Genomic DNA, 24,441 nt, shown 5'->3' with positions numbered 1-24,441 from the left:
ATTGTTATATGGATTAGTTAAGATGAAATTTATTGTGGGAGTTCGCTTGGATATATATTTTTTTAGAAAATCATGAGCTGTGGTTAGGAGTTCGAGATCGTCTCAAGGTAGTATGCGAGTTTTTTAAACAGACTTCTTATATGATTCCTTCTGTATTACAAAAATAAATAATTTTAAAAACCGACTCAAATATATATATATATGTATTTACTCCATCGTCACTTAGAGATTTGGGAGGGAGACCGGTTGAGCTGACATGTCCACGATGGCAGAATCTCCCAAGATTCCACGTGGAACCCTAACCTTCCCTTTCCAAAAAGAAAACGAGAGCCCTTTTCCTATTGACGCACGTGAGCGCACCGCTTAAGCCACGCTACCCACGCTACGCCTCTCTATACCTAACGCTTTCCCCGAACTCCAAGAGATCAAAAAAAAAAAATCTCAAACGGCAAAGTCAAAAAAATACTACTACTCCGACACGAAAAACAAACAGAAAATCGGGGGAAAAAAATCTCTGTCCATTCGTTCGCTTCTCCCATGGCGGCGATCTCGCGCGCGATCCGGGCGTGCGCCGCCGCGGGGTCCCGGCGGAGCATGGCGTCGTCGGCGAAGGAGGTGGCGGCGGCCGGGGCGCGGGCGGCGGCGGCGGTGGCGCGGCGCGGGCGGGAGCGGGAGCGGGAGGAGGACGGGAGGCGCGTGCAGTGGGTGTTCCTGGGCTGCCCCGGGGTGGGGAAGGGCACCTACGCCAGCCGCCTCTCGCAGATGCTCCGCGTGCCCCACATCGCCACCGGCGATCTCGTCCGCGACGCCCTCGCCTCCCCGGGCCCCTTCTCCGAGCAGGTGAAACGCCGCCTCCGTTTCTCTCTTCCTCTCTCTTGGCCTTCGCCCTTCGAGGTCTCACAATGATGGTGATGGGGATGGATGATAATGAACAAGAGAGCATGCGTTTTTCAGATTCCAATTTCTTGCTGTCAATTGCTTTTGTTAAGTTGATGGATCCCCTGCATCGAGTACGGAAAAGGCTTTAAGTACTAAATTGTTCTTACTAAAGTCTTATTATGCTATAAGTAAATCTAGATTTCCTCTAACCCCCATCTAGTTAAATCAAGCGGTTAAGATCATTGTTTGTAAGAGTTATGTAAGATTTTTTTGTAGTACGTGTGGTTATAACAACGAACAGGAAAAGAATGATCCTTAGGGTGCCTAAAGAGATGGCTTGATGTGAGAATAGTAATGTATTACTTCTATGTTTTTCATTGTTCTGTGTCTGATCCGATTTCAGCTTGCGGAGATTGTGAATAATGGAAAGCTAGTGTCGGATGAGATCATAATAAATCTTCTGTCAAAGCGGCTTGAAGAGGGAGCAGAAAAGGGTGAGCTGGGCTTCATCCTTGATGGTTTTCCAAGAACCATAAGACAAGCGGTGAGCTAGTTATTTGACCTGACTGTAAGTATGCAAAACACATACTTGCAACTTCTCAGTATACAATTATGATTTGCCTTCAAATTTGCATTTTCATATTTAAGAGGTGAAATCATATACATAGCATGCAATTTGATACACATAATGTGTAACTTGATTGCTGAGGTAGTATTAATCTTTGGCAGTTCAACATTAAGACGCTGTGCCTTTATAATCAGCTTGATCTGGTTACTAGCAGCATTTTGGCGACTAGACAAATCAATTTGTTAACCTTTGCATAAGTTGGTAGCTATGCATTAGTTTACTTAGGTGTGCCATAATTCCATAAACGGATCAGTTAAGATGCTATTTTTGTGCCTATATTGCATATATCGTTGAGGCCAACAATCATCAACTACTTGTTAAATCTTATCCACTGGAACTATTTTGTGCTTTGGTAGGAGATACTTGAAGGAGTCACGGATATTGATTTGGTCATCAACCTCAAACTCCGAGAAGAGGCTCTGCTTGCAAAATGCCTTGGTAGAAGGATGTGCAGCCAGTGTGGTGGAAATTTTAATGTAGCGTCCATTGATATGGAGGGCGAAAATGGTGGTCCTCGAATGTACATGCCTCCACTACTGCCTCCTCCACAGTGTGAATCAAAGTTGATAACTAGGCCTGATGATACTGAAGAGGTGGTAAAGGAGCGATTGCGTGTTTATCATGATTTGGTATGTTCTAGCTTGTGTTATTTTTATTTATTGAATTCCTCACTTGTAATTTGCTAGTAAAAGACTAAGGCTTTGTTTGTTTGGGCATTCGGCAGTTGCAAATTCCTTGTTTTCCGTTAGCATGCTTCCCAAACTGATAAACAATGTGTTTCTTTTTTAAAAAAAAACTTTTTATATAGAAATTTCTTTAAAAAACAAATAAACTCATTTTTTAATTTTATTTATACTCAATTTATCATGCACTAATGGCTTGTCTTATTTTATGTGCAAATGAAAAGCTGAATAAGGGAAAGTTTACATTTAGTTTACTTTGGCATCGTGCCGTCCTCTCTAAGCTGTCATTTTTGCAGTGTGAGCCAGTGGAGGACTTCTACAGAGCACGTGGTAAACTATTGGAGTTCAATCTACCAGGAGGAATTCCAGAATCATGGCCGAAGTTACTGCAAGCATTGAATTTAGACCCTGGCAATGAAAGATCTGCAGCAGCATGATTTTTGCTTTAGGAATGTTCGTTATGTATTTGTAGCCCTACGCCAGAAGTAGTTAAGTAATGAGTATTCCTTGTACCTCTAGAAGTAGTTCAATCGGGTTACCAAAATTATATTGATATAGCACTCAATTGTATAGGTGATTCATCATCGATCTTGCATGATGCCATGATCGATGAGTGTGCTGGTTGTTATTCTTAAATGAGAAAGCTTCCAATAAACCAATACACATTTATTTGTAGCCAACTATGCTTGTTGAAAGCAACACAAGGCAAGCCTTGTGATGACAGTAATATTTTCCTTGCAACTATGCCTGTTTGAAAGCAATACAGAGCAACCATTGTAATGAAATTCTGGTGCTATTGACACATTGAGAGTGTTTGCACATGGTTCTGAAATTTCCCTTGCCCCAGGTTGGGTCTTATCTGAATATGCAAGTAGCCTGCTGAATACTACCTCCGTCCCATAATAAGTCCCATAATAAGTGTAGCCATGAGTTTCTGTGCCCAACTTTAATCGTTCGTTTTATTTGAAATTTTTTTATAATTAGTATTTTTGTTGTTATGAGATGATAAAACATGAATAGTGCTTTACTCGTGACTTATGTTTTTAATTTTTTTAAAAAAAAATTTCAAATAAGACGAACGGTCAAAGTTGGACGCGGAAAGCCATGGCTGCACTTATTTTGGGACGGAGGAAGTACAGCAGAGGTCACAGACTCAGTTCAAGTAGCAAATCTGTCTTTTCGAATGCAATCTCCTCACGGTAAGAAATGTGTCTACCCTTTTAGCAGGAACCAAATAGTATCTGGATTAGAAGAAGGTATCACGGTTAAAGGCGTTAGGAATTGTTATACTACAGCATTGGTAGCAACTCACCGTCACAACGGGGGTGTAGCTCATATGGTAGAGCGCTCGCTTCGCATGCGAGAGGCACGGTGTTCGATTCCCCGCACCTCCAATCTTTTGATCTTTTTTTGATTTCCATTTTATCATAACTTAAAACCTGTTTTTTGTTTTTCATTCCACCACAGCTTCATCACTCAGAACTTCCATTTCATCATAACTTAAAATCTGTTTTTTGTTCTTTTTTTTCATTCCACCACAGTTTCATCACTTAGAACTTTATTTTCTTGTGATGAAATGAAATGAAAAACAAAGAACTTCGTATTTAGGTAGTACAAAATTGGAATAGGCCGTAGAAGGTGCCTATGATTCTGGGCTCTGGCTGTCCGCTGATCCGCTGGCCGTAGAAGTCAAGCCCATCTCACAGTCTGCAGATCGCTTCTTTTTACAACCCAACGGGCCATTTTCAGAGGCGTCACCCGTAAATCCTTGGGCCAATGTGACCCAATCAATTTCGTGAAAAGTACTCCGTAGCAAACAACGCGCGCGCGTTCCCTGCAAAAAACGCCGGAAAACGCATTGCCGAGCGAGCCGTTTCAGCAAATAAGGGATCGTTAGACTTTATCAGTGACTGTATGAAACTTTTATATATGTGTGTGTTCTTACGACTTAAAAGATAATGCTGAAAAATTTATTTCAAAATTTAAATTTTGGTTTTGACTTATTATATATTTTTGGGGCAACCGATGGGGCTATGAGGCTATGAGCTATCCATCCATCCATAGCGCAACGTGTGACAGCGTGAGGTGACAAGATGGAAAACCGTGAGCCGCGCCACCGGTGTAAACCCCCTCCCTTCACGCGCGTTTACTTTGCAAGCAAAGGACAAGGAAAAAAGCCGTAATTGGCGAAGAATGTTCTTGGATTTGATTAGCAGCGGTACGGTAACACCTCTAGCTTGCATTTGCATGGTAGGGTGATTTGGCTAGGAGAGCAGGATCATCCGTGCATTCAATTTTCCTCATTTCTTTTTGCAGGCTCAATAGAGGAGAGGAGGGGCCTAGCTAGCACCAAGATAATGCAGCAAAAAGGAGAGAAGAGAACATGTCATCCAGTCCAAAGTGCAAACGTCTCTATACAAATGGAACATATGGAGTGGACCTAAGCCTAGTTGCTTCTGTGTCCCAAGCTCCCAAGTGTCAAAGCCTTAATGTGCAAAACCACATCTGTGGGGACTCCTGAAAGCAAACTAAATGATTGCAAAAGAGTTCGTTTATTCACCTATTTATTTATTTATTTTATTTTCTTTCCATGTGTCTGTTGTTTGATACTTTGATTGATCATGTGCTAAACTGCAGAAAAAACCAACAGGCCCAGAGTACCGGCGAAAAGGCTCCTCGATGAAAAGTGCAGGGATTCTGGGGGAGTTGCCAGTGCGCCACCGTTGGATTTTTGCACACATATAAACAGGGGACTCTGCTGCACCTCTCACACAGTAACATATATAGGGACGGTTCCACCAAGCACGTTTGGGAAATGGTTTTTTGAGCAACATCTCATGCGAACAATTTAGGCACTATTTACTTGTACCTTCACCTTGTACGTGTGCTCCATCCCATAGCTGCATTATTTGCATCAATCATTTTAATTGCATATATACATACTCCCTCTCGTATTTATTTTTTTTAATAAATGACATCTTTCACTTTTTATCACACGTCTTTTAATAAGACGAAATATCAAACGTATGATAAAAAAAATCAATAACGCCATCTATTAAAAGACAGATTGAGTATATGCGAGACATTTAATTATTTGCCACCTCTCAACAATTTAACACTCGTGTGACATAGGAGTAGACGCATAGGGTAACAAATTGCTAAACGTCAAGTAATCTATGAGTAGCAACTAGCAAATACTTAAATATCTCCTAATATGTTAGCATTGCACCAAAGTCTATAACTATATTGAGCTTTGTCCTGTCCATGGTAAAGTGTGGGGTTAAAGTGTTAAAAAGCTATTGGTAGCAGTATCTAGTATGGCGTGGCAGGCCGGTGCAGATAAAAGGGGCCCCGGGTTTTGCCCGGAAATGAGGAGAGGACGCCCCGGCAGCTAGCGGACGCTTTGCATTTGCATGCATGGTGCTCTCTACTTCTCCCTCCGTTCCCACGGCAAATTGCAAAACGCATGCTAGTATTTGGCACCATTAGCCTAAGGTAGTAGTATCAGCGTGTTACAGAAAGAAAATAGTTAAGTAGCAGTAATTAATTAAAGCCTGTGATTAAGGTAAAGCAGCAGTGCAGTTACAAACCGAAACAAACAAGAGTCAGCGAACTGAAAAGAAGACCGGGAAGAAGAAGAAGAAAAAAAAAGACCCGAACAGAGTTTTGATGAGCAGTGTCAGGTCTGTCACATGAGAAGAGAGCGAAGTAGCTCAGCTCAGCCCCCACTCGCTCACATGGAACGCCTCTGCTCGCCTCGACTACTTAACCAGCTAAACGCTCGGTTGATTAGGAGAGGAAAAAAAACGAGGGAAAAAACGGGTGGAAACACACGCAAAAACACAACGCCGTGCGGCCTTGTAAATACGGGCGACGCCGACGCGCATCGCTCCCCGAACACCAAACGCCTCAGCTTGCCTTGGCTCTCGCCAGTCGCTACGCCCGCGACGACACGACCGCGCCGCGCGCGCGCGAGCGAGCGAGCATGTCGGGCTCCTCTGCCGACCCCTCGCCATCCGCCTCGACCGCGGGGGCGGCGGTCTCGCCGCTCGCGCTGCTCCGCGCGCACGGCCACGGCCACGGGCACCTGACTGCTACGCCGCCGTCGGGGGCGACGGGGCCGGCGCCGCCGCCGCCGTCGCCGGCGTCGGGGTCGGCGCCGCGGGACTACCGCAAGGGGAACTGGACGCTGCACGAGACGCTCATCCTCATCACCGCCAATCGTCTGGACGACGACCGCCGCGCCGGCGTTGGGGGCGCGGCGGCTGGTGGCGGCGGCGCCGGGTCGCCGCCGACGCCGAGGTCGGCGGAGCAGCGGTGGAAGTGGGTGGAGAACTACTGCTGGAAGAACGGCTGCCTCCGCAGCCAGAACCAGTGCAATGACAAGTGGGACAACCTCCTCCGCGACTACAAGAAGGTCCGCGACTACGAGTCCCGCGTCGCCGCCGCCGCCGCCACCGGCGGCGCGGCCGCCGCCAACTCCGCCCCCCTCCCGTCGTACTGGACGATGGAGCGGCACGAGCGCAAGGACTGCAACCTCCCCACCAACCTGGCGCCGGAGGTCTACGACGCGCTCTCCGAGGTGCTCTCCCGCCGCGCGGCGCGACGCGGCGGCGCCACGATCGCGCCCACCCCGCCGCCACCACCGCTCGCGCTGCCGCTGCCGCCGCCGCCGCCGCCCTCGCCGCCGAAGCCTCTCGTCGCGCAGCAGCAGCACCACCATCACGGCCATCACCACCACCCACCTCCTCCTCAGCCGCCGCCGTCGTCGCTGCAGCTCCCTCCGGCGGTCGTGGCTCCGCCGCCGGCGTCCGTTTCCGGTAATGGTCGGTGCGCGCACCGTACACTTAATACTCATAGTAGCTGTTACATCCCCTCCCCTCCAAACCATTTACTACTGTTCTCTCACACTGATATGTGGGCCCACCTCGCAGCGAGCTGAGCTCCGCCACTATACGTTATTAAAAGCCCGCGTTATGATTGGGCTAGTTACGTTGTTGAGTTGAGCTGGTCGTAATTATTTACTACCGCTACATTTTTTTTACCTTTTTACCGTGGGGTTCGGGAGAGGGTGGTCGCGGTAATAATAATGTCCTCAACTCAGGGGTTGGGAGAATAAAGCTGCGTGCAGTGTGGTGCAGTTCATGCATGGGAAAGGTGATGCGAATCCGGATATTTTATGGGGGTTTAATTGAAAGATTTACTCCACGACGATACTACCCTCTACTCCTGCCATGCTGCAAGCATGCGTAATGCGTTACATTGCGAAATCACTCGCTTTGAATGAAAAAAAAGCCTGAAACTTTGGAGAAAAAAAAAGCACCTTTTGTTTTCTCCTCGTGCATGCATGCCGCGCTGCGTATCTTGAACTACTTTGGACTTTTGTATCGATCAACAAAACTATACCTATATTAGCAGTAATTAATACTACATTTGTAGATATCCTTTGACCGTTCTATCTTATTTTTGATAATTAAAAAAATTAGTTACATTTAAAAATGCTATTTATATTTTATTATCTAATAACAATAAGTGTATTAGTTAAATATTAAACGTTGGATATGAATAGTTTAAAACGTTGGATATGAATAGTTTAAAACTGTATTGTTTTGGGGCGGAGTGAGTAATTGATTGATCGATTAATTAAGTGGTTGACTAATGTGTGTGTGATTTATTTGTGTAGCGGAGGAGGAGATGTCGGGGTCGTCGGAGTCGGGGGAGGAGGAGGAGGGGTCGGGCGGGGAGCCGGAGGCGAAGCGGCGGCGGCTGAGCCGGCTGGGGTCGAGCGTGGTGAGGAGCGCGACGGTGGTGGCGAGGACGCTGGTGGCGTGCGAGGAGAAGCGGGAGCGCCGGCACCGGGAGCTGCTGCAGCTGGAGGAGCGGCGGCTGCGCCTCGAGGAGGAGCGCACCGAGGTCCGCCGCCAGGGCTTCGCCGGCCTCATCGCCGCCGTCAACAGCCTCTCCTCCGCCATCCACGCCCTCGTCTCCGACCACCGCAGCGGCGACTCCTCCGGCCGATGATCGCCATTGCAATCATATGCAATGCAGCAAGGACGATCGATGTAAATAACCCATGGAGATGCATGGATCGAGGCATCGGATTATTGTTTGGAATGGCTGCAAGAAGAGGAGTAGCTATATATTTTTTTTTTTGAGTGTGCATCGCCATCGCGTCGTCTGCGAGTATTGGGAGTACGGTGCATTGCATGCACAACGCCTCCGTTTCTTGATTTCTTTCTTTCTCTCCTGTGTCCTGTGATTTTTTTGTTGTTTATTCTTTTCGTGCAATTAGTGGAGAGACTGGCAGGTGTGTGGTGTGAATGATCGAAATGGTTAGTGTGGCTGCTGCTGCTGGTGCTGTTGCTGTTGCTGCGTTTTTTCTTCTCGGGTGTTGGGTTTGTCGTGGACGGCGATCATTAGCGGCACAGTGGATGAGAGAGCTGAGCTCTAGCTGCAGGTCGCTTGGTCTCGCTGCGCTGTCATGTGATCACTACTGCGCATGGGGGCCACGGTTACCGCTATAGCTGCTGCAACTGCGTGCGAGAACGAGCTCGTGCTGAGCTATACAAGCTTTGCTGCTACTTCTGCTTGCTTTTGTGCTATGGTGGTGTTGGCCGAATCAGATCAGAGTTTGTGCTACCACTTTACATTCGAGATTCCGCTTTTGCCCCCGTGGTGTACTTGCAATATACTCCGTTCATAATTAAACTAATTAACATTGAATTGAATTGTACATAACCTAATATAATAAATTAAATCTGATCATGCATATCCAAATTTATTGTATTAGATTGTGTCACATTCAATCTTAGGTTGATTTATTATGAGAGTACAAAAATATACTCCCTCCGTCCTATTTTTAAGTGTAATTATGAGATTTTGTGTCTAACATTAGACCGTCTGTCTTATATAAAAAATATGATTTTTTTTTTAAAAAAAGTCACGCATAAAGTATGTTTTATCTATAATAAAAATAAAAGTATTAATCAAAAAAAAATTAAATAAGATAGATGGTTAAACTTCGTTGGACAAAGAAACACACTACTGCTTTTTTTTTTTTGACAAAAGGAGTACTAGTACAGTACTACGTTCGTGTGGTGTAATAATTGTTGAGCACAAGATAGCATGAGATCGAGCACAGCGGAGTACGTACTCATGCAAATCACCTGATACGACGACGCCCGTCCATGTCCATCGAGTACATGGAATTGACGTGCATTGTACCGATCCATGCATGCACTGGCTACACTCTTCTGTCAATTAATTAATGGTATCACTAGTACGGTACTCTAGCTAGCACAATGTTGTGATTTGCAGATGGTAATCTGAGCAAATGACAATTAATTGTAGGGACGTGTGTCTCTCTGCATTGCCGGGTAAGCCAAGTACGCTGCTCCCATTTCAAGTCCGGATTAATGCAACGCACGCATGCACGCACGCACGCACGCGGCCAAGTGATCAAGACCGCGATTACCCCACAGTCCCACACGTATCTACGCTCGCCGACACACGCGCTAAACCCTCACTCACCTCACCTGCTTTTGCTCGCGTGCATGCATGTGTCTCGTCTCACAGCATTGAACTCCTGGTCACTGCAAACTTAACTGTGGTTTAAGAAAAAAAAAAGTGATAAGTTCCATCCCTTGAGGGATACAACCTTACTGTTTACTATATGTTATCTAAATAGTTATTAAAAAATTAAAAAATAATAATATAGATTAATACAAAATATATCACATGCAAAACCAAATTTAATTTCTATAAGCTGCAATAAAAAGAACAAACTAAACTGAAAATAGTTACCGTACATTCACGTCTACATTGGTTATTTTTTTTTACAATTTATAGGAGTTGAATTTTAATTTGCATATTTGTAAAGTGATACATTTCATATTAATCTATCTTGCTAAATTTTTTAATTTTTTTTAACTATTTATATGATATGCACAAAATGGAAGGATACTTCCTCGAGCGGATAAGTTGTTCTCCACATGCATAGGTCGGCGGCCGGATCGAACAGCCGAGCTGAGCAGCAGCGAACACACAACCACCTCTCTAGTATAGCTAGCCCTGCATGCACGACACATATATTACTACTAGCTCGTTAGTTTAGAGACGATATCGTAGACAGATTAATCATGTGGTAGTACGTAGTACGTGCTGATTCTCCAGGTTAACAACCAGCTAGCTCTCGTAGATGCTTTGCTTACGTTACAGACAGTAGTACGTAGCTCCTCGATCCCTAGCTAGCCTGCATGATTCCTCACGATTTGTTTCTTCTTGTGAAAAGAATTTAATTACTTATACGAAGTACGTAGCTTGTGTTCCACCGAGAAATTAACGCGAGAAGGAACTAGTAGGGGAGAGATTCTCTTCTCTGGTCGATTCCACTAGCTACTCTGCTGTGCTGCCTGTGTGGTGGGTAGCGTAGCTTTGCCAAAAGCTCGCGATCGATGGATCATCGCATGGGACGCGCGCGGTCAAAAAAGGCTCAAAACGCACACACGATTCTGCGATTCTGCGCGGGCGGCGTGGTGGTGAGGAGAAGGCCGTCGCGCGAGGTAGGCGGCCGGCGAATCGCGGGGTTGGTGCGACGGCTGCGCTTTGCTGGGGGATCAACCGGCACCGCCCTGTGCTGTACTACCTGGGCTATTATGCTAATCTATTCTAGCGAGAGAGGGAAGGTAGAGACTAGAGAGAGAGAGAGAGTGGGTGTGGGTGGACCGCTGTCTTGTCGCTTTGCTCCCATCATCTCACCTCACCTCACCTCACCGTCCCCAAAGGCAGCGCAGATAGGGGCATTTCGGTCTTTTCATTTTGGGCATAAAAACAACCTCTAATTTTCCATTGTCTTGCCTGGTTATTCAACGGCGAGAAACCAAGTTAGGGAGAACTGTAAAAGAAAGTCTCAGTTATAAAAAGAGTTAACTTCTGATAATAAATCTGACCAATATTTATCTTAATTAGATTCATTGTTAAAAATTAGTTTTTTGGGACGTAAGGTGTACTTGTACTCCTTGGAGATAGATTTGTTTTCTTTCTCACATGATGTTCCCTGTTTCATGTATGTTGTGTAAAAAGTTAAATTTTTCAAAGAATTGAATAATACAGATCAAAAGATAGCACATGATATGCCACTACACAAACATATAAATTAAAATTCAACCTATAAATTTAGAAAAAGAACCCATAAACTATTTATTATATATTCGTAGTCAAATTTATTAATATTTTTGCTTAGCTTGTATTAGTTGAATCTAATCTTATAAATATGTTTGTGAAGTGGTATATTATATGTTGATTTATCTTATTAATTTTTTAACTTTTTAAGATGATATATTACGACAACACAAGTTATGGTAATCTACATCGTTCATCAACGCTAAGCAAGCAAACAGATCAGGTTAAGATATCAGGGGTAAAGTAAGGTGCTCTCAATAAAACATATACATCTCAGCAATAGACTAGATTAATAATAAACCATCTCAATAGTATGTCTATATGGGTATTTATACCTCTTTAATCCATTGCCTCGTTTTTCTCTATAGACTATCTCCAGGTTAGTAGATAGTTTTGCTTTCTCTCTTCATTTAATCTTTTCCATATAGGAAAATATGCTGACATGGATCTTTTATATATAGTCTATAAGAGCACCCGCAATGTTAAAGTAAGGTACTATTTATAAAACATATACATCTCAGCAATAGATTAGATTAATAGTATACCACCTCAATAGTATATCTACACATGAGTATCTATAGCTTTCTAATCTATTGCCTCGTTTTTCTCTATAGACTATCTCTAGGTTAGTAGATAGCTTTGCTCTCTCTCTCTTCATTTAATCTCTTTCAAGTAAGAAAATATGCTGATATGGATCTCTTATAGAGAGCCTATAGATAACCATTGTGGGTGCCCTAAATAACTATTACGGTTGACCTCATATACTGAGATGGCGGCACAGCGTATAGGATAGTACTCGTACGTTTGGTGGCGATCAGGCTTTAATTGATTTTGGTGGCGATGGCGATGATTTTGGTGTGGGAGAGTGAGAGGAGAGGAGAGTGGACAGGACACTGGACACTGGACACAGGCGGTGGTGGTGAGGTTGGCTTGGAGTGCTAGTACTACACGTACTACTACTACTACTGGGAGTATATGGATTCCTCTCCCCGCTTTGTGGTGTCAGAAAAGGCCCTGACAATCTCCCCTAGCTGTCATCCCCGCTCAGAGCCGTAGTCAAACCCCCTTGACCGGACAGAGTAGATACCATGCCACTCAACTCACTCATATCCCCGAAATGCCCCTCCCTTCCAATCACAAAGGTATACGTAACCCTAGTTAAGGACCTGTTTCGAGAAGTTTAAAATTATGAGAAACAGAAATTAAATGGTACTCTCCTCGTTTCACAATGTAAATTAATTTACTATTTCTCACATTCATATCGATATTAATGAAACTAAACATATATATTTATCTAGATTCATTAACATCAATATTAATATAGAAAATGGTATAATAACTTACGTTATGAAATGGAGGAAATAGTTAGCTTTAAAGAATTTAAAAATATTTAGGTTTCTCGGATTCTAACTCCTACTTTATTTTCTGGTTCTATAACTATATATATTTTTAGAATCTGAATTATAAACTGAAGCTTCCCGAATAGGGCCGAGTTTAGTTTTAAACTTTTTATTCAAACTTTCAACTTTTCCATCACATCAAAATTTTCCTACACATAAACTTTTAACTTTTTCGTCATATCGTTCCAATTTCAACCAAACTTTCAATTTTAGCGTGAACTAAACACACCCTAGCATCACGTTTAGTTCCAAAATTTTTCTTCAAACTTCCAACTTTTCCATCACATCAAGGTCCTGTTCACTTTGGTAAAGTTGCCAAAATTTTGGTAATTTGCTAAAATTTTAGCAGAATTTCTTATATAGTTACCAAAATTTGATAGCAAACTAAATGTAGCAACTTTTTTGGTAACTTTACTAAAATTTGGTAAGATTGTAAATGGCATCAAAGTGAACAGGTCCCAAAACTTTTCTACACACAAACTTCTAATTTTTCTATTACATCGTTCCAATTTCAACCAAATTTTTAGTTTTGATGTGAATTAAACACAGTATAGGTCTTAAAGCTAATTCCACATGTCTCTAGCTAGAAGTAGCCACTACTAGTACGAGTTCAACTTTGCTCCTTTCAATTCACCTCACCGATCATATCGATCACCCTTATAATTCACCGCCCATGCAATGCATAGCCGCCTACGAGTAGTTTTTTTGACGTTACGCTTCGTTGTCATCTTGCTGCTACAGTACAGACAGGGCAGTGTGCTACTACCCCCTAATCTCTATTGTACTACACAATGCATTATGCATGTCTCTAATTAAGCTCAAAAAATCGTAAAATTTGTACTTCTACTCCTTGGACTACAAATTTCTCAAGAGAAAATGGTGTGGCAACGCTGGAGCAGGGGGGCCTACAGGTGCGTACTTGCAAAGAGCAAAAGCATTGGAGCATTGGATGCTAGTAGCTCCACTGAAATGGGCTCTAGAGAGAGAGAGAGCCGCGCTCTGTAAAAAGGCATGCAGATGCAGTGCGTGGGCAGGGGATCCGGAGCTGAGCGAGCTAGCGGTGCATGCAAGCTGTAAAAAAAAAAAAGGCACAGCCTGCACGATTCTCCACGCACACACGCACGCACGCACGCACGCACGCACAAGGACCCCCGTTCCCGTTCCGTCCAACAAGTACGGTGTACTTATATTTGCCAGAAAAGAGCTTTGTATGACTCAGAATAAAAACCTTAATTCGTAAGGGAATGTTTGGTGGTATTTTGCCTGAATTATGTGCCACATATACAGCCCCATCGTTGGGCTTATATCTGGAATAAGCCAAACAACATATTTATAAACGAAAAATAATTTATAAATAAAACTTTTATATATGTGTCCTTAGTGATCTAAAAGCACAGACTGAAAAATAAACTTCTATAAAAAAACTCAAAATCAGCTTTAAATTTAAGATTAAAAATTCAAATTTTAGCTGATAAGTATAAGCGTAAGCGAAAAGATGAGCCCGGTAGAATGGAATGATACATACTGTTTAACTATTCATTAAGAGGAAGTGGAACACGTACCAGCACTAGTTGCAAAACTGAACTTTCTTCGAGAAAAAAAATGTATTGGATTATTTTCAGTTGAACACAGTATGCTCTAATTAAGCTAGTACTGAATTTGGCTAACTCAAGTACGTATAGCAGTTTTTCAAGCTACTAAACAACCCCTTAATGAGCCAATTGTGAGTCAGCTTTAATTGATTTTTTTTAAAAAAGCTAGTACTTCCTGAAAAAGAATATGAGGTGCAGCTACAAACAACACACTGTGAATGCATGGTTCGACGGCCAGATCGACGAGAAACGCCGTACCTATATAGTTAAGACAACAATAAGCTCATGGATGGACGTCAGAGGACGTGGTGCCATTGGAGGAGCGTAGGCCGGGCCCCTACTTACAACAATCTGCCTATACATTCAGGACATAAATTGAGCTTGTGGCCATTTATTTCAGGCTTTTGGGTTGGAGCCTTGCACAAATAGTTGCATTATTATATTGGAGGAAAAGAAATAAAACGAAAGCATGAACTGCTGGTTATATCCGAGAAATTAGTACACACACAGTGGGTTACTGATGATCAGGTGATTTGTAAACTAGTTGAAGTGAGCTGCAGAGGCAAGCCGAACTGATAAGTGATATACAGTGTTCTTGCATCTAAAAATATTAGTATTTTGTATTATTAGTATAAGACTTTGACTGATAAATTGCTCTACTTATATACTATTCATGTGATGAAAAGCATAATCATAAAAAGTACTTCTGAATATAAAACTATTAACACCAATTTGATGTCGAAAAATTATATGCTAATGGAGTAATTATCGGTCTAAATCATGTCTTAACGTAACAAAATATGTCTTAATTTTTTGAACAAAAGGAGCCCTTAATCTTGTGTTATTAGTCGAGAGATCCTGGATTGATTGACCAGAATATATAGGGTCCTCTAGTACGACAGTAGCATAGCTAGCTAGTCATACAAGAATAGAATTACGATGCTATCTTAAACGACCACACACAGGAGTAATTGAAATGGAGTTTACTGGCAGCGAGACGGTGGTACTGGTACGTCGACGGATGCGCCGGAGATGGCAGCTTGTATAAATGCAATCCCGGCCCATGGGCAGGGGCCAAACCGCCACCAATCACCCCTCCTCTCCTATCCGGGAGGGACACGGGGGCCAGTGAAAACGAAGAAGCCAAGCCAAAGCCAACCCACAGCTGCAATAATAACGCGTAGCCACAGCCACTGCCGATGCCGCTGCTGCGAGAGGGTGACACCGGCCAATGCAACAGCGGCAGCAGCAGCAGAAGAGGCAGGCAAATCATAAGGCTTGCCCCCACGCAGCTGCGTGCCAGTCAAACGGAGCCAGTCAAAACTCCACCGTTCTCTTCCCCCACACTGTGTTTCAGCCCCACACAAACCCATCCATCCAGCACCGTACGTGTACTTGTCCAGCAAGGGTAGCGGCGGTGACAGTATATGACATTATTGTACCATGGGGAGAGAGATAATTGGCTGTGTTTAGTACACGCTGAAGTTTGAAAGTTTGGTTAAAATTGGTACGATGTGATAGAAAAGTTGTGTGTGTATGAAAGATTTGATGTGATGGAAAGTTGAAAGGTTAGAAAAAAAAAAACTTGGTTAAAAGTTTGGAAAAAAAACTTTGAAACTAAACAGGGTAGTAATATATAGGTTAGGCCACTGGGATGCATCATGGGTTAAAAACCTTGAATGCTGCGCTGGAACGAGAATTCCGTGGTAGTACTGAACTTTAATTTTAGTCGGTAGATTGTCTGTGAGAGCATGGAACATATTGTGAATTATGGATGATAGAAAAAACTGAATTTTGTAACCATTATAGGAGAAAACAATCAAACGAGTTAAGTATTAGTAGAAAGTTAATAACTTGGTTTAGAAAGGAATAACTTATGACAAGAAAATTTTATGGACAAATTAGCATGAGATCTAACGTCATGGAAAATCTCTGCAATTTTTCTTGCAATCTATCCAAACTGTCGTTCGTGTAAAAACATAAAATTGCTTGAAAATCCATGTTTTACATTTCTATTTTTCTTTTAAAATTTTACATTTTTCATATTAATGTGTTTTCTCATTCTTGCATTTTTCTTGTGTTTTATATATATGGTCATTTCTCAAATGTTTGAAAATCCTCTTTTATATCTGTCCTAAATCGTGCGCTACCTTTTACTACATTTTCTTAATCCTACATTAAAAAGGTGGTCTTATAATTAAGGAAATTCATGAAAACTGAACTGGTTCCTATTAAATTATTTTTTTAAAAAAATTACTTTGATAAAAAGAGCTGTAGCATTCTTACCTTTTGCGTCCAACTACAGTCTACAGTCAGTCCCGGAGACATTTAACCGACATCCGATATATAATGATGGTTCACGTCCAGACAAAGTCAACAGTCAACATGGCATGCAAAGCAACTGTTCACGCTCCTCGATCAGACAAGATAAAACTGTGCCCGTACGGACATGGCTGGTATGGCAGTAGCTCTGATCACCAAGAGTACTCCCTCGGCACAATTAACTGGAGCCTGCCTGAACGAAACAGAACTCAAGAGTACCAACCAAAACCATCACACCCTTGTCTTTTCCCAAAAAGTAAGATGCAGGTAAGCGCAAGGATTACCACGGGCACCATGGTTATTAGTGGACTTTCTCTTCCAGCATTTGACAAAGATCCAAAGGTAAGAAGAACAAGATTTTATCAGCATCTGTTCAGGTATAATAATATTATATGCATTAAAAGAGAACTGGAGTAAACCTACTCAAGAGTTCTATAAACATACTAGGAACCACTACAAAAGGAATATGGGCATTTCCACACCAAAGAAACCAGATTCGTCATTTGGCTCCAAGCACCAGGAGGGAAAAAGAAAAATAAGAGAAGCAATTATGAACCCTCACAGAAAATCACTCGATAATCTTGACTTGGAGCCAATAAAGAAATAACATGAGTTGATAAAATAGGCTTTTAGTCCCACAAAAGGTTGATCATCGAGTTGGCCAACCCGGCTTCTTTGAAAGTTTTATCACTCTCGTACTCCAGGTTTGTGGATGCCCTAGGAATGGGCTGTACGAAATGGAAAGCCTTCTTATCCCCGTCCTCCACTTGAGGATAGCAGAATGACCACAGGAGCTGCGGCGAGATGGATAAAGCATCAGCGAACAATGTAGGAGAAGAGACAAAACTATGGAAATTTATTTCAGTGTTCTAACCTTAATAGGATCCGTGTGAAGGAAATTCCTCTGGATCCTCCTACCATCAGGTAGGCGAATTGCAACTCTGCACAAAAGCTCCCGACTTCCTTTGGGTTCTTCAGGGAGAGGAGGATAGTTCAGCTTAGCACTCAGGCTAGGCTCATTTTCTACCTCAGGTTCAATCTTTTCCTCACTAGTGTCAGAGCCTTTACTCTCCTCAAGAGAAGCCGCTACTGCCCGTGCTAGTTCTTCGTCTTCATCCTCTGTGGCTACTACGGGTACAGGGGTTTTACCTACAAAGAAATGGAACTGTGAACATGTGCTTTTGGTCAACCTTGAAATGCATTGCACGTAACCAGATCCTAACATAATAATAAAAAAAAACACACACACACACACACAATCAATGCTGCGAAATTAATCCATCAAAATATCCCCTTAAGTAGTGGCATCCATATGACCATACCGGTAATATTGAAAATTACAAATTTTCTTTGTGCATGTCATGCCATGCATGGAGAGCTTACGCTAACTTTTGTTATGCCTACCCCTCTTGCAAATAAATCTGGGTAGTTGCTTATCACAAGTCAAATTTGAAATAACCTTAACTTACAATCGACACACAAAGACCATCGTTGTCAGAGGGTGGCAAAACCAGTTGTGACTTTTGCCTAAAGATAACTGTGATTAGACATGATTTAAATTCTAATTCCTAACTACACAACAAATAAATTGTTGTTGACATATAGACTACTGAAATATTTTTTTTCCTTGCGTCTGGTCTATGTTATGCATTATCATTGTTCAAGATGAGTGTTAATGGAAAGTGATATGTCAGCGATGATTCATATCCAAGTTTGAAACATGGCTAAGACAAGTACTGCCAGAAACCATACATTTCCAATGATTTTCCTATTATAAAAAATGTCCATTGAGTCTCGTGTCCATACTATCCAATTATTGTGTTATCTGGGCCATTAAGAATCCTTAATATCTAGAAGTACCTGCCAAAAACAAGTTGAAATAAACCACTAAAACTTATTGCCAGCTATCACCAACAGGATAAAATCTGGTGACAGATGATGTATGAGGATAGAATGACTCGTAAGGCCAATCCTCCGACTCCCATAAAGGTCAGTGATTATGCCAGGCACATCCACCAGATAATCATCGTTATATCATAATTCATAACAAGAGTAAATTTCACAAAACTACAGGTATTTTGACCAAATTATCACAACTACAGATTTAAGGAGTTGTATCACAAAACTACATATTTAGCACCAAATTTATCACAAAACTACAGATTTTAGATTAAGTATCATAAAAATGCATATTTAATATTGAACTTATCACAAAACTACAACTTTTGGAGTTTAAATCCCTAGCACCATTGTTATGGTGGAGCTATAAACATCATTACTTTGTGATTTAATTGATTCTAAACCTATAGTTTTGTGATAATTTAGTTACTAAATATGTAGTTTTGTGACACTTCATCTTAAATGTGTAGTTTTGTGATAAATTTGGTGTTAAATATGTAGTTTTGTGATACACCGAGTTAAATCTGTAGTTTGGTGATAATTTGGTCATAGTATCTGTAGTTTTGTGAAATTTACTCTCATAACAATTACAAGCAACCTCCCAATGACCAACTGCTCCTGGAAATCACGCTTATGTAGTGTAAGAACGACCTAACTGTAGTTGGATGATACAAATGAACACCGCTCCCCCTTATCCAATTTTGTAAAGCATCAAATGCTAGTACAGCTAGCCTACCCCCAACTTGATTGGGAACAAAGGCTGATGCTGTTATACTAAGTACTAGAAAACAAAACACAATGCACCTAGAGGCACCCTCACATGACAATCATCCCTGCTACTTTTTCAAGAATTGGACATCCACTCACAAGGTTTGAAAGTTTTGATTGTATGGAAGCCCCATATCTTTAACAGATGAAGTTTCGATTGTCACGAACTTAGCATTAACTATGCATCTATTCCACAAAAAAGTTATTTCACCGTGTTAAAAGATAAATCCATATAATGTGAAGAAAGATTGCAACGAAAAAAGATAGGCTCAACATATGGTTATTTATGTACTAATGTGCTTGGTTCATATAATAGTTCTGCAGAAACAAACTATTCGAGCTTAAATGTTTCAAAGGGAAAAAAAAACATCACTGCTAGTTAACATATCTTTGGACACAAGCCATACCTTGTTTGCCGATAGAAGTTTCCTGATCAACTTTTCTTGGCCGTTTTTGAGGTTGAGCTGCATGGTGCTCCTTTGGACCTTTGTCCAGGTAAGGCATCAAATCCTGTGGACAGTTCACATGCAGACAGTAACAAGGAATACCATGTCAAATCACAGTTAAGATTCCAGTATTAGAATGTGGAAGTAAGAATGTTATCACTACAGAAGTTAGTAACATGAGAGATGAAAGATAGTAGGTCGATAGGGTTACCAAATTACCTCCAGCAAACGGTCCGGGTGAATCATTCCATTCCACCCACGCATTTTTTGCCCAGTGATAGGGTCAATCAGAAGAATGGCAGGAACAGAGACCAAATTGTAGTAGGTGCATACCTTCCTCCCCTCACTGGTGTCATGGTAAACCTATATTTAAGATGATAGAACATATCAGTAGACAACTAGAGATGCTAAAAATTTGATCCATCTTGGGGTTTGGGAAAAAAAGTGAACATTAGAAACTCTTTCTTTCCAATACTATTCCTAATACATCAGGAATAAAAATTGGAGATACAGTTATGTGGCTCAGGTATAGAAGGCGAAACAAAGGAGTAAGGACCAACCTGCCAGAAAATAAAGTTCGATCGAATTGTCTGAGCCACAGCCTCATTAGCCCAAGTGTCCCGATTAAGCTTCATGAAAGAAACACTCAAGAGTAAAAACTTTGCCAATGCAGGAAAAAGAATGAAGGGTTAACACAAGGCTGCATGACATTAATGGTAAGATCTGTACCATGTGAGAGCTGAACTCTTCAGTCGATTGCAAATTGATCAAGAGCCACTTGTCCAGAACAGAAGCCTCTAACTTTGCCTACATTTATGAAATTCATTGTTTTTAGAAATCTGAATTAAATTGGTAGGTTATAGAAAATTAAAGGATAATCAAATTAGTATTATGAAGTTCATCAGCTCCAGGCTTTCACATGAAAATTAGTAGCAGTTTACTAGTTCTCGTGCACTGGTCATTAGACAACAAATGAATTTGCAACAACTAATAAAAACATCAATGTACTTTCAATGATAAATAGTGTGAACAAAGAACATTAAGAAGCATGTTTGACCATGCCTCTTGTTGACAAAAGGGAGGCAATGTTTGCTTGAGTAATAAACTGAACCTTAGCAGCTAATAAACCGAACTAATTATTTGACAGGTAGGATTGTTAGCAGCTGAGATAAATGAAGAGTTCGTGGGTTACATGGCGTGCTGCTCCATGATAACAATTCAGTATGTCACTAATAGAATATTGCAATTTTCCCAATGCATACCAAATGCCCACAGACAAAGCAGGTTATTGAAGTTTGCAGGCAAAGGCAGCACATGGTCATGTTAGAGATAAAAAGGTAACACCAGACGTTAAATAAGAAAAAAAGGATAGCTGACCTTGTCGAAGGGTCCATTGAACATCAAAGCAAATGGTGGACGATACAATGCCGCCAGATTATCACGAGAACTAGATGCAGCATTCTGCTCAGAATCCCAAACAGCAGATTGCCTTGACTCCTCTTCAAAGTTACGAAATGCAACTGTTGAATTAGGCCGAACGCTGAAAAGAAGTCATAAAACCGTTTCAAATTTAGAAAATGATAGATTTTAAATTAGTAGTCCACGTTCCAGGAAAATCATGCAAAAAGTTTGGTTCTATTAGTGCTATACTTCTCTTTGGTTACTGTGGCTCAACTTGAGTTTCATCTCTAGCCTATTCTAATTTTCTTTAGAGTAAAAGGCTGTTGTTTTAGAATTTTGGTTTTAGCAAAGCAAGACATAGAAGCCTAACAAAGCATGTCGGCCCAAAAGAAAAGAGTACAACAAAATTTGGGCCTTATCATCTCCAAAAGAAAGAGTAGAACAAAAATTGCATCACTTCCCACACTTTAGGTCATTAGGTGTGGCTCAGCGCTATTCCTTCCAGATTTAACAAAAGTGGACTATAACAAAGAACCATAGTAATAATGTCATATGTATTCAAGAGATGTTGCATCTACCAAAGAAATGGCTAAACATCAGCAAAATCAACCCCAATTATAATAAATACTTGGCACAGCGCATTTAAGTATATATATCTAAGTATACCCCCTTAATTTGCAGTGCCATTGGGGCAGTCCCAGATATGCCATCGGTATCATAGAGAATAAGGGATAAAATAAGAGCTGTGACTGATATGTTAATGGTCATTGTGTTGTCCTAATGGGTAGAAGGATAACACCCCGAATAAAAACATTCCTAACTTTATCTTTTTCAGGAGGCAACAATCTCTCCTGTTTTGAAAATAATTGGCAGCAAATGAAATGACTAGATGTTTCTTCTGATCAGTAAATTCTGGTTGAGTTCGAGCTAGTGATTGTCATCATATCTGTTGGTGACAAGTAAAGATATCTAACTTGTAGCCATGAACGAAATTTGTTGGTGACCAACCAAATACCAATAATCTCATTGGTTGCAAACTATATGAAAGAGATGTTAGTCCACTTGGCAGGGGAAGAGAGGGCAGGAGGCTTGACTGCAAATTAGTGGTACTAGAAAATGGTGCTAGCTATTAACATAGCCAAAGGTGCAATTTAGGCCAAAAGGTTTATATCCCATCAGCAAGCCAACAATGATTACCAACAACACATGCTAATTCCATTGGACGAGAACAAAATTACTATAGGTTAGTGACATCTATTCATCACCAACCAAACACACACATGCCTTTTATGAGGACTTAAGCTTCGATTTGAAGCCATCAAAAACTTAAAGCTCCCCTAAACAGCATGGCCTTAACATTGTCGGATAAGAGTTTTTTTAGACAATCACATGCCCCATGTAACCTATCCCAATTTCTCTTTGAACCAAACCAATGATTCTAGGCATTACTAGTACCGATTTTGTGCCACCGATACACCCTATTTGGCTATTTACATGTATCAGTACATCACATAAACCACAATCACCACAGGGGCAGCACAGATATTGCATTGAACTAGAAGTTGTCTCACACAAAGTCTTAACACTTATACTGAGGAACTCAATCCCAGGAACCCAACTATCATAAAGAGTTTGCTAACCAAGCACTAGACTTACACGACCATGGGGGCATCGCCGTAGAGAGTCTCCCGCTTTGTGGGCAGCGGTGCCCGCACATCCTCTTCCTCCCCAAGTCCCTGCAGCATTCCATCACCCAGTGCAGCAGCTGGGGGCGGAGCGAACCTGCCCATCACAGCACACGGTAAGCGTACACAAACCAACAGAAAACTCAAGGACCCAAAAACCAAAGCCCAAACCCGAGAAATCTCGCGCCGATCCACCTATGACCTACCTCATCGCGTCCTCCACCTCAGCAGCTGCTGCCACCGCCGCCGCCGCCGCTTCCGCCGCAGCAGCCGGCGATGGGGCCGGATGCGCCGCAAGGGCGGCCTCGCCGTCGATGTAGAACAGCTGCAACGCCTCCTCCAGATGCCAGCTCGTCATCTGGGAGAGACGGGATCGCATCAAACCCTTCGAATCGATCAGAAGCTAGACTCTAGAGGGGGGAGGAACGAGACGACGGACCTGGAGGAACTGGGTGGCCGTCTCGGGCGTCTGGCCGGCGGCGATCTCGAGGAAGGAGGTGACGAGGGACTCCTTCTCCGCCTCCGTCGGGGGAGCGCCGGCCATGGCGGCGAAGTCGGGGATGGGACCCTCTCGCGCGCGGCGGTTAGTAGGGTTTGGTGGGACGGCGAGGAGTGTTGGTGAGGTGGGGGAGAGGGGAAGTGGAAACGTGCGGGGTGAGTAAGACGAGACGAGTGCGAATGTGCGATGCGATGCGATGGGGAAGTATAGGATTGGAGATGGTATAAGTGTTGGGGGGAGTACGGCTTGGAAGGGAAGAAAGGGCCCATCCCGAGCCCAGAAATGCTCATGCCGTGGGCCTCGTGATTCGATCAGTTCGTGGACCATGCCACGTAGTATATGGGCCTAGGAAGTATAAAATGGGTCGTTTGTCCAGTTGGTCAGATTCCAGTAAACAGTACAACTGAGGTCCCTCAGCGAATTACAAAATTGTCAACTTACAGAACCGAATTATTCTTGGTCTTTAGGTGATATTGACCCTGGTTTTGTTCAACAAAGCAGCTGAGTCAGCACAGGACCCACGTAGGCTCCGCATGTCATGGTGACCAAGTCATTACCCTGTCCTCTTCTCCTCGTCTGAGCAGGCCGGCAGATCGAGGAGGAGGGGGAGGAGACCAGCGGGGTGAGGTAGGAAAGAAGTTGAGCCGGAGCATGGCGGTGGACATGAATGCAAGGTGGGCGTCGTTAGAGAAAGTGGCAGACCAGCCGCCGCAGCCACTCTTGTCCACAGGCGGCTTCACGATGGAGAGGACTAGGAGGATGGCTGCGGAGGTGAGAAGCGGGAGCAGCAGAAGGGAGTAGGCGACGTCGATGACGACTTCTATTTCTCTCGTGCCCTTCTCACTGCTGCAATGTCAAGATAATAGACGTACTATTAGCCAGATCGACGTAGTAGTATTGTCTTGCCACGCTAACCCAAATAACGTTGTTAAAATGTTTAGATCTTATATATAAATAAATTTTAAAATAAAAAAGGTTAAAAAGATAAACAAAAATTGATTCGGTGGCCGGTGCAGCGCATGGGACACGGTGGCGCTGGCTTAAGCGGTTTCCGGCGAG

The 24,441-nt window shown here is 42.6% G+C and overlaps 3 protein-coding genes and 1 non-coding gene across 4 annotated transcripts; 3 read left to right on the top strand and 1 right to left on the bottom strand.

Moving 5' to 3' along the window:
• Nucleotides 1–419: 419 nt before the first annotated feature.
• LOC4337358 (probable adenylate kinase 6, chloroplastic) lies at nt 420–2,994 on the top strand. The gene is made up of 4 exons (NM_001419943.1): nt 420–840; nt 1,283–1,423; nt 1,864–2,136; nt 2,487–2,994. Exons 1-4 carry the CDS (start codon nt 538–540, stop codon nt 2,625–2,627), a joined length of 858 nt encoding a protein of 285 aa, NP_001406872.1. The 5' UTR covers nt 420–537; the 3' UTR covers nt 2,628–2,994.
• Nucleotides 2,995–3,511: 517 nt separating this feature from the next.
• On the top strand, nt 3,512–3,584 carry TRNAA-CGC (transfer RNA alanine (anticodon CGC)). The gene has a single exon. It is a non-coding gene; the product is annotated as a tRNA-Ala (tRNA).
• Nucleotides 3,585–6,085: 2,501 nt separating this feature from the next.
• LOC9266435 (trihelix transcription factor ASR3) lies at nt 6,086–8,567 on the top strand. Its single transcript, XM_015779851.3, has 2 exons — nt 6,086–7,010; nt 7,874–8,567. The coding sequence occupies exons 1-2, from the start codon at nt 6,176–6,178 to the stop codon at nt 8,209–8,211; spliced, it is 1,173 nt and encodes a 390-aa protein (XP_015635337.1). The 5' UTR covers nt 6,086–6,175; the 3' UTR covers nt 8,212–8,567.
• An 8,460-nt stretch (nt 8,568–17,027) lies between these two features.
• LOC4337356 (plant UBX domain-containing protein 7) lies at nt 17,028–23,577 on the bottom strand. The gene is made up of 10 exons (XM_015777924.3): nt 23,323–23,577; nt 23,090–23,241; nt 22,855–22,980; nt 21,175–21,337; nt 20,527–20,604; nt 20,358–20,426; nt 20,017–20,160; nt 19,759–19,861; nt 17,559–17,833; nt 17,028–17,478 (listed from the first exon to the last, which is right to left on the bottom strand). The coding sequence occupies exons 1-10, from the start codon at nt 23,425–23,427 to the stop codon at nt 17,314–17,316; spliced, it is 1,380 nt and encodes a 459-aa protein (XP_015633410.1). The 5' UTR covers nt 23,428–23,577; the 3' UTR covers nt 17,028–17,313.
• Between the last annotated feature and the right edge of the window lie 864 nt (nt 23,578–24,441).

This window comes from Oryza sativa, chromosome 4 (assembly GCF_034140825.1).
Source record: "Oryza sativa Japonica Group chromosome 4, ASM3414082v1".
In the NCBI taxonomy this organism is placed as follows: Eukaryota; Viridiplantae; Streptophyta; class Magnoliopsida; order Poales; family Poaceae; genus Oryza; species Oryza sativa.
Note: the sequence above shows the minus strand (reverse complement) of the source record. Positions and strands in the feature narration are given on the sequence as shown.